Source organism: Bactrocera latifrons, unplaced genomic scaffold (genome assembly GCF_001853355.1).
Source record: "Bactrocera latifrons isolate USDA-ARS-PBARC rearing strain unplaced genomic scaffold, ASM185335v1 scaffold_79, whole genome shotgun sequence".
Taxonomy (NCBI): Eukaryota; Metazoa; Arthropoda; class Insecta; order Diptera; family Tephritidae; genus Bactrocera; species Bactrocera latifrons.
In genome coordinates, this window is record NW_017537478.1 from 1,151,717 (window position 1) to 1,162,838 (window position 11,122).

Consider the following 11,122-nt stretch of genomic DNA (forward strand, 5'->3'; position numbering starts at 1 on the left):
AAGCAATTATTTTAATTTATTTTTTGTTGTAAGATTACTTGATGGTCGTTTTGCGAGAGTGTGAGTGTTATTGTGTTTCAGTATCGCATTATTTTGAGCCATGCAAAGGGTTTAAATATTCCGCTGTGAGCCGGTGAACTGTTGCCGGCACGCTGCCATCAGTGGCACTTTTTGATATTTTTTATTTCTTTAAAATTATATTTTTTTGTCGCATATTTTATTGTCTACACTTTATGGTTATTATTACACGTGCAGATGCGACTAAAGACGGTAAGTGATGCTTGCACGGTGAACAGTTTGTAGCACCAGCAGCAAGCAAGCAGACTTTGATTTAACGACCTCTGGGCTGCTGTCAGAGACGGCACTTTTTCTTGGTTCGTTAAATTCGTCTGATTTAGCCTGTTGGTTAGTTGATTTGAGAAATGCGGTTAGTTTGCCATTTCGACATAAAATGCCCAATTCGTAGCAAGTTAAGAGTGAATCGTATAATTATGTGGCATTGTGTGCAAATTTAATAGCATCCCCGTTGGTCTTTTGTTATTACAGTAACAATTAAAATTTTAAATTATATCCAAAGAAGAAGTGTTTCGTGTTTCATTCTATAAAACGTTAATTTCTTAGCGACATTTTGTCATATTAAAATGTTTATATTCTAGTCTCAGTGATTTCTTTTCAAATACCGTTCTCTTGAGATCCGAAGGCAGAAAATACTACTAGGGGCCTGATCCCAATTCCAATTCCATCGATTGTGAGCATGCGAGGCGCCCACAGATCTTTCCCAAATTTGCATGAATGATACGTTTTAGATATTCGTCCGATATCTTTAGGTCACACAGTTTTCTCGATCACCGCTTTTTATGTTTACTAGAAATCATTTTGTGGATTTTTCGTTCGCAGCAGGCCCTTTTGAACCTCCATGGGGTTTATCATCTTTAGACTTTATAGACGATTAACTTTGGTTTAATCTAATATTTAGGAATAAATAGGTGTACATTTCTTCTGTTGTTTAATGTTACATCAGATTTAACACTTTTCAGTTAGTTTCTGACGTACTCCACAGTTTGTTAACTTTTCAATAAGATTTGTAACGCGATTTATCAAAAATTGGAGCACCCAGATAAATGAATGTTGTAACAAGGCTGTGCTTTCTAAATAAACAAAAACAATTTCATACTTCATAGTTTTACTGTTATTGAAAGAATCCGATATAATACAATCCTGCTTAATTGCATGAAAAAATAAACCAATTGAAAGGGAAAGTTAATATCTTTGTTATGCATACCTGCTGTAAAATAAATATAATATGAGAATTATAAGTTGAAGATTTCATGCATACCACACTATTACTCCAGACGTTAGCGCCCTTGTGTTTTCTTCTTTATAAGCCATCAAAGTCTGCACTTTCGTAACATTAAAACTTTCTCGACTCTTGCAAACGGGCTGTTATGGTAGCTATGTATTCCTAGTTAAGCACTTTTTCTCTCTTTTGGAAGCACATAGCCAAAATTTGCTACAGCTGTGTACATGGTTACTACGTGCTGCCTGCCAGCGATGTTGTCATCTTCGTGTACAAACCGGGAATACAACATGGAACAGCAGCATCATCGCGACTTGCTCTCAGCTGTTCATTGTTTTCAAGTGGCCTAACAACTTTTACCCAGTGTACGTCACACGACAATTGCCAATCTGTAGACATGACTAGCAAGAGGCACTGAACTGTTATTGTTGTAGCAAATGCGTTGAAGAAGCCGCATAGGAAACTGTAAAATCATCAAAATTTGTTGTTGTGATCACAAACAAACAGCAGTCGTTCGCACACTAGTGCTGCCGACTCATCCATGCCGGCTGCTGTTGCAACTATTATTAGTTGCAGTTGCTGCAACAACTAACATTACCGTCGCTGCAGGTGATTTCTTGATGTTTGTAGTCGCAAGTCGGCACTTTTTCCATGTCGTCAAGCATTAACGATTGCGTCTCGCCAACGTTGCGGTGGATTGCAACGTTTCAACGTATCATGGCTGGTTTCCTGTATTCTTATGTAATATTTATTTGCCATTTCGAGTTGTTGGGACCTAAAGTTGATAATTGGTTGAAAAAGTAGTACAATCACATTACACTCGACTACATATTCGCCATAACAATTGTCATCTTGGTTTTTTTTTCGACAGCATCGCCTTATTCATCGCCATCCTTCATGTTGTTTCTGTTTGTCGATAGCTTGTAACCCAATTGACGATGTTGTGCCAATTACTGATCGGCTGGGCAGTTTGTTAATCATTTACTGAATTTGTTTCCTGAAAATGCTTAAAGGAGAGAGTTGCTTAGAGAATAATGTATAACTAAATAAAGAAAATATATATCACTCATACTACATATACATATGTATAATAAGCAATAGTTTTGAAGATTGTTGGCGACCGTTCCCACGACAGTCGGGTCTACGAAAACCGGAACGGACCCGGATTTTTATCCGGCCAAGGACTGTCAACTSGGCAGAATTCTGCCGTTACAACAACAACAACAAGATTGTTGGCGACTATATGCATATTAGATTGTTTGCACATGCATATGAAAATTCCAGAAGTCCCTGACGAAGAGAAACGTATATACTATATTTATATGATAATGTTGCTGATTTCTTTGCAACTGACTACTCGATATAGAAGAAACTTGAATTCAGCGCTATTTATCATGTTACTGAACCCATTATACAAATTCGTCTTAAGTAATCTAACTCATTCAAAAATTGACCTACCAATGGAACTACTGGCCTCCATTCAATGTAAAAATTTCTTGGAATAATCGAATTTGCAAACTTTTCTGGCAATAATTTGCTGTGTTATGTACAATGTAACCCCGTTTTGTTGGAACCTGATGTTGTCAAGATCAACTTCTTTCAAAAACGGCCATACAATTTTGGTTATCAACGATCTATACCGCTCTCCAAAGTGAGCCTGTTCGCAAAGATGATTTTTTTAAAGAAATTGTTATCATTTTCAAGTGGTTCCAAGGCAAACTCGACAAATTCACAACATTTACTGTAGTAGAATGGCTCCATTATTTGATATTATATGGATTCAAGCCCAAATCCTCTCTCAAAATACGCCAAGTTGTGCTTTGAGACAGTCCCAATTCTTGAGAATGTTTTGGAATCAACGAATTGCGGTCTTCAGCAACACTTGCCTCAAAGACAGCAATATTTCATTACATCGAGCGGTTCTTTGCCTTCTTAGCACCTGAAAGTTGTGTTAAGGAAATGTATGCTCGAAATTATTAATAATTCGACGAATAGCGAGCACAGATGGACGATTGTTATGACTATAAAATAACAAAAATTGCAATTGGAGAACGATTATTTTGATTTATTGAATTATTTGTAAACGTTGTTCTCGCGTATATCTTTGCATGAAGAAATTGTAAGCATTTCTGAATACAATAAAAAAAATTACAGACCATTACATATTAAAAATGGCCGAAATTACTGTTAGAAATCATGTCAACCCCATTGGAAAACCCGGTACATTCCCCAATAACAATTCGCGATAACCATCTGAACGGTTATTCTTCAGTAATTTAATGTAAAGTCCAGCTCGCTCAAAGTGCTCTGATATTTCAAATTCATGCGAATGCTCGCCTATAAAGTGGCGTCGCTTACAACAATTGATTTAAAAAATGATGGCGCCAAACATATTCCTGTTACGGTACTCCACAAGCATTTTGTTTGTTTTTAGGAACAGAGTAATTAATTCGCATCCTATTTTACTGGTCAATATTAACATTAAAAGAATTGAAATTCCACAGAGGATATGTACTTTTGTGTGTGTATTTTCGAATTTCTGTAAGTCCTAGACAGCGCAATCACCTTTCCAAAACGCAGAACTCGTTCGATTTTATATCAAGTATTTCCTATTTCATTTTATACATATGTAAACTCTGTATTAATGTATATGTATATAGACATAACCATTAACTACATATGTGTTTGTCTGACTGCTTTCCATTTTATAGTTTCGACCTTCGTGGTGTATTCAAAATATTTCACGTTTGCTACGTACATATGTATATGCGATTTTCCACAGATGCTATTACTACCATACAGGATATGTAAACCACCTGAACACAAATCAACGGAAGAAAAAGTATTGGGACAAAGTATAGGTTTTGGTAAAAAAAGTACTTTTTATTGGAAGAAAGAAAAATTAGTGACTATATTCAAATATATATTAGGAAAGAAATAAATGCTCGGAAAGTAAAGCATAAATATGTATTATAATTATATTGTAAAGAAAGTATGAGTTCATATAAAAATAAAAAAATTAATGAAATAAATTTGCATAGTCAACAATTGGTTCAGATGAGCAAGATTATTGAGAGTACTGCCGACAGGCTACACGTTTTTTGGAGGCCTCAATTGGAAGCAACAAATGCTTGCTTAGCCAAAGCAACGTGATAATTCTCCAAATAATAATCACCAGCTTGATGATCGAGTTGTTGCTGAATTGGTGTTAAAGTAACAGCCGAAGAGACGAAAATACCGAAAAACGCTTGCAGGTCGAGCATCGCTTTTGGTGTTGACGGCTATTTCTTTGTTTGTTTGTGGGGTCACACGCTTGTCTGTTGCTTTGGTTGAACGCTGATTTCGCCTCTTGATCGTTTTGGTTGCTTCGCTCGTTGCTTGCCTCCGACGCATACGCTCGGCAAGCATTGGTCGCTTTACAACTACAACAACTGCAGCAAAGTCCACTCTAGTGTCACAAGCATTGGTGCGCTTCGTTGAGTAAGTATAAAGAGGCCTCACTGGGCAACGTCAAAGCATTCAGTCGTTGGTTCCCTACAAGCAAACAACTAAATTTATTTTTTAATTTAAGTTTTACTTCTCTCCCCCACACAAAACTCACAACTATGAACTCCTTCTCCGTGGTAAGTATTAAAGTGATGAACAAAACACAATATAACAAATGATGAAAAGGATACTTCACCAACAATTATGGATAAAGTCGTTGCCTCAAACTTTCAAGTGGATTAATTGCGCCTTTTCTAATTTGTTTCTTGCAGTTCTTGGTGTTTGCTTTGGCAGCACTGGTCGTTGCGGAACCACCATCAGGATATAATTATCCCAGAGGCGGCGGTGGCGGTGGTTCGTTCGGTGGCTTTGGTGGCGGCTCCTTAGGAGGTGGCGGTGGCGGTTACCAAGCCGTAAGTGGTGGCTTCCAGACTTCCGAAGGCCAAAATGTCGATCCTCAGCTGTTGGAACAAGTACGTCAAATTCTACTCAATGAGGAGAGCAAATCTGGCGGCGGCGGCGGTGGTGGTGGCGGCGGTGGCTATCCATCTGGCTCGTATGGCCCACCATCGGGCTCATATGGTCCACCTTCATCGTCTTATGGTGTGCCCGGTTTCGGTGGTGGCGGCCGTGTTGTTGGCATTGATTTGGAAGGTGTGCGTCAGGCTATCCAGGTGGCGCAATTCGCTCAACAGAGCACGCAAGCCGGCGGTAGTGGCTTCGGCGGCTACCCAAGCGCGCCCTCTGGCTCGTATGGTGCTCCATCGAGACCAAGCGGTAGTTATGGCGCGCCTTTCTAAGATGTATGTGTGCGTCAACTTAAATACATTTAAATACTAGATATATAAAAATCTTGTGCCTGTGACCATGTAGATGAGTAGAAGGAGCGGAATGAAAGAAGCCAAGCATAAAAATATAAATTAAATGTAGACCACGATCCTCAGCCAATACACCAATCGATGAGACAATAAATCAAACAACATGCTGCCAAATAAATGAAATTGAAGTTGAAAACGAAAATGAAGATGACGATAATGATACATGATGAAGACGATGAGGGCGATTTGAGGCATTGATTGCTATGAAGCACAAATTTAAAGTGAAAGCGGTTTAAAAATAACTAACAACTACAGTAATGCAAGCAACAACAATAACGCCACTCAATGGATAATTCGATGATCACGGAGGCGACATTAGCAATAGCAACCAAACAGCAACAATCAAATAACAACGAAATCTGCAACATTGTTGCCATTTTCGTTGCTGTCGCTGAATGTGTGAAACATGTGTTGTACAGAGACATGTAGAGTATGATAATATCTACTCATTTTTCTTATTTCGATTTCGCACTGTCACCCGCATCCACCCAACACCGCCAAGCGCAACGGACAACCGCGAACAAGCATAATTGACGCGCCGGACTTTGCTCTGCAGCGACCTGTGCCAAAAATGTTACAACAATAACTTGTAGGGAACTTATAATTCCACTGCAGCACCGAACATCAACAACCAATCAACCAGCACCAATCCACTGCACCGCAACCAACGAACGGCTGCCGTTGTGTCGTTGTCATCGTTCGCGGCGGTGCAGTAGCAAGCGGTGTATGGTGTGGTGGGCCATCAGTGATATTTCGTTTTCATTTTTCACGCGATCTCGCTCTTTCAATATCCAATACCCCACTATCTCCAAGGTATTTTCAACAAGCTATCCTTTATAACCCCCGCTGTTTCAACATATCCACCAAAAAGAACACATATTCCATTTTCCAACTTTTTTGGTGGGTGTGTTTTGTTGAGTTTATTTTTTAATTTTTCTTGTAAATAGTTTTGAATTTTTTGTTTGTTTGTGTAAACAACAACAGTAACAGCAAAAAAAAAAAACAAAAAATGTTATAACGCATCACTAGCTTGTAAGTGTTTTTATTTGTACATGAAACAAACAAGGAAACAACAAAAAAATATGAAAACAATAAAAAAATAGTAAATTTTGTCACCGTTAAATTTGCATTAGTTTTATTTGCTTCTATTCATAAACTAGAAACATTACAGATTACATGAAGATCGTTCTTAAATATCATACCGTTTGTTTAAGACACAGATTTCCATGAAGGCATCAGCTGATTTTTGTTTTCCATTTCCGCACTCATCTAGAAAACGTTTAAAATTTCTTTGCGACAATTATTTTTCTTTGCTGTGCCCCTATGATTTTATTAGTTTTGAAACCAATTTCAAGTTTTAATTCGGCGTTTATGTCGTAGTTGTTGAGCGCACTTTTTATAATTTTTTAATATACAGATAAAACTACAACCAAAAAATCAAAATAAGACCAACCCTAATCCATGTCTTGTTAACTTTTTTAAATTAAAAACATCAATTACATAGTCATTCATGCCTCTTCATCAACATAAGCATACATAATATGAGGCCATGCATGAGAATACCACAAAAAAGTGCAAGTACCGACTTTGTACTCCCTATTTGCGGTTGATGATGCCACACTCATTAGTTTGCATAATATTGTAAATATATGTATATAGTTTTCACCAAGTGGTAAGCAAAACTGATAGAAATTGATGTCTGTGGCACAATTTGGTTTACTACTGTTATAATGGTTACTCAGTTGGTGTTGCTGTTGTTGTTCTTTTCGTATGAAATATATTGCATTGTACTTTAATAATGGGGCATTATTGTAAGTCTAGTTTGGCTGGGCAGCGTACCCATGAGCACACAACATACATATAATGGAATGTTGCGGCAGTAATTAACCCAGCTACCCAGTTGGCTTAGTTCGTAAACATATATTTAAACTTATGTACTGTGTTTATATACATATAACATCACAACTCAGAGGCAATTGGTGTTATCAGCCAAAATGTCCAAGTATATACATAAGTTTTTTATATATATGTCAGTCGAGTAGGCCATTCATTTTGCCTACTTCAATACAATGCTGATGCCGATATTTATATTTTAGTAATACATGTTTATACAAATAAAAAAACACAGTAAAGGTGTGCGATTTCTTTTTCCATAGCCTTTTACAAATAGGGATAGAGTATTAAAAATTTTTAATTATTGATACAAATTTGGATGTGATGTTTCCTCAAACATTGTCAAGAAATTGTAACTGCTTTATTGCTAATTTTTTTAAATCCGATTCATCGTCCATTTTAGTTATTATCGTTATGAAAAAATCCTTTTTAACAGCCTTCATGTGGACGTCAAATATGAAAATAAGAAGTACAGTTTCCTATTTTTAAGAAAATTCCACAAATCTGTTTATATTCTATCATCAAAACCCGTATCCAAAAAGCTCTGAGGCAGTTCGAAGATTGAGAGGAGCGGAATATACTCTGAAACTACTATTTGAGATGCGCTCTTGATTGCCGAATAATTGCCAATGTTTGGATATTTACACTATTCTACATAGAAACGTAGACTTATATATGATATTGTAGTTATAAAAAGTCTAGTTAAAGGCGCTCAACCCCAAATGCTAAAATCTATCATAATTTTGCCGATGAGCAGATCATACTAATTTATTTTATGAATCGATATTTGTATGTAAATACCATATATGTAGTTTAGTTCTGTACTACCAACCATTCATTGTGCTCTAATTACATACTCGCAGAACAAATACGCAAAACAAAACTTGCTCAAAAATACGCAATAAAATGAGAGAATGAAAATTGATGCAGCTATGAAAACCAACCGAAATTCAATAGAAACCAAATTAATAAATTGAAACATTTGTATACTACAAAATTTTAATCAAAATTTTTTATAATAAAATTCAATCGACGACCTTATTCTAGTTCCAATAATTTATCACGTACTTGGTTGCAAATTAATTTGTCGATTTCTGTTGACTATGAATAAAAACGCGTGTTCTTGCAAAAATACTGTAGTGTATTTTCATTGAAAATAAATGTGTATGCATCTTCATGAAGTATAAATAATACCTAATACTGACCTTAATACAACTTTAACCCCAAACTATATATGGGTACATAAAATGTAAGAACGATATATTATGATATAATAATAAGCACAATTGAAGCTGATGGAGAAAATAATATATAATTAAAAGTTTGAAAGAAATTCAGACGCAAAAAAAGCAAAATTAATTTTAACTCTAATTTACAAAGACAAATCTGAACTATAAGATATAACTTTGGTAAAGTTTCATAATAAGTGTTTGAAGGTCGAATTGGCTCTTGTGGCATAGCCTAAGGAGTTATAACGTGTTTCTATCCTATTATAGTAATTAATATTATTTCGACGAAACAAACCACACAATCTTTAAGTAATAGTGCTCGTAACTTTATAAACATTTCTATAAAGATATATTTGTATACTAAGTTGGTTAAATAAATTGGTGAAGTCAGAAATTCATATAAATAATATCTGATATCAAAAGCTGCTTATAATTCTCTGAAGGTATTCTAATTTTTTTAACGAATACTTTGAATTTCCCGCTACTATTTGATCTGCTTTGACATATTTATGACTTTTTATATGCAAAATATTTTAGTTCCTATAGGCATTTTTGTTATTGCACGTTGTTGCATTATGCACAGTTGCCCGCTACTTAATACCAGTTTGTAGCAAAATATGCAATTTGTAATGATTGCAGTGCAGCGGCCTATAAAAACAACTTAAACCAACTGCTGAGCGATGATGCGATCACTGTTGCCATATGTTCGGACAATTATTGCAATGAATATACATATGGGTAGCTGTTGCTAACATTTTCGCCTTTTTTGGTGCGAGGCCCAAATCTTCTGCTGCTGATGGTGTTGATGCATCGGCTACCGTAGCATCATCGTTGTCATTTTGCGGTCGCCAAAAGTGAAAGGATTTTGATTTTATTGCCGAATTTTGTTATTTTAATGTTTCAGGTTTTTGTGCTGCTTACATTTTACAATTGCAGACTTTTTAAGAAATCATTAATTTTTATTGTAACTGAACTCTTGCGCAGAAGCGCTTGTACACTTGCACGTATGCATGTCTGCATACATATGTATGTTATGTGGCATAAAATATAAATGTAATCACATATTCTTTTTGTAATCATACTTGGCAGCTTGCAGCTGCAAATACCATAAATGAAACGAGATCGAAGCTGAAATCGAAGTTGAATGCAGCTCTGGCGATTTGTTGCTGTGCAAAAATTTTGTGTGAAAAAAAGCTTATTTTCTGCTAAATTAAGATGTTCTAAACCTTTCGTCTAATCGTGTGAGGTCATACTTTGCAGTGAAACACAAAAAACACCAGAATTTATATAAGATACCAATTTCATGATTTAAAATAAACTATTCCTAAAAATACCGGATTTGTACCAGTTATGAAACGATTAATTTATAAATAATTTAATTTGACGAAAAACTGAGCCAGATGCTCTTGTGGTGACGAAGTGTAGGGAAGTCGGTAAGCTTTAAGAGGAGTTTTTCACAATTCGGCGTCGAAACGACCCAAAGTGTTTCTCCAAGTAGACAATGTAGCGCAGAGCGTGTGAATTCTAAAAAACGGTATCCACCAAATCACAAACTTCGCCTTTTTCAGAGCAGGTTTACAGGATACAGCTCGACTGTATCGACTTTTTATTGGTTTCTAGTGTGTACTAATCCAACTATGTTTCGTCGTTGGTCATAAAACGATGCAGAAACTCCCCATATATTCACTTAAACGACGTCAAACACAGCGTTCAAGTGGTCCGTTAGTTGTACTGTTTGTCCGTCAAAATGTTCATATGTTCGTATAATGTTTGTAGCCGTTATTTTTTACTATATGCCATTTCCTTATAACATATGTATAAGCATGTGTAGCATTTACAATTCCAATATGACGTTATCTCAAAATTCTCTTCCAATTTCCTGCTATGCAGTCTAATTGCACTTGAAGATTGAAATATTATTGTATTTATAGTACCTACAGTTGATTTAAGTAATCGCTTTAAGTCTTCCAATGGGGATAAGAAATTAAGTTTTATGATAATTGATTTGTAACATAGAGGTTTTATAACTAAATTATGAAAGTAAAATCATTCATTAACCAAAATCACCTCCACCATGCAAGTGAAACCGGTTTATTCGAATTTCGCAAATCGAAAATGACACATTAGGTGCTGTTATTCTCCAGTTTAACGACTTTAGTTGTGGAACGTCGATTATGTTGATTCGTGTTGATGTTACGTGTTTCGTTAATTATCGGTATTTATTTCGGATTTTTCGGACATGGAGCGGATAATACCGAGGAATATTTGCTGGGCGGTAAACAAATGAAAACAATTCCTATTGCGTTTTCACTTGTATCAAGGTTGTATGTAAAGGTGAA

The 11,122-nt window shown here is 35.9% G+C and overlaps 1 protein-coding gene and 1 pseudogene across 1 annotated transcript; both read left to right on the forward strand.

Moving 5' to 3' along the window:
* The first annotated feature begins 4,298 nt into the window (after positions 1-4,298).
* Positions 4,299-6,214, forward strand: LOC108976651 (keratin, type I cytoskeletal 10). The gene is made up of 2 exons (XM_018945885.1): positions 4,299-4,920; positions 5,056-6,214. The coding sequence occupies exons 1-2, from the start codon at positions 4,903-4,905 to the stop codon at positions 5,581-5,583; spliced, it is 546 nt and encodes a 181-aa protein (XP_018801430.1). The 5' UTR covers positions 4,299-4,902; the 3' UTR covers positions 5,584-6,214.
* A 4,753-nt stretch (positions 6,215-10,967) lies between these two features.
* The window catches only part of LOC108976598, a 3,821-nt pseudogene continuing 3,666 nt past the window's right edge, over positions 10,968-11,122 (forward strand).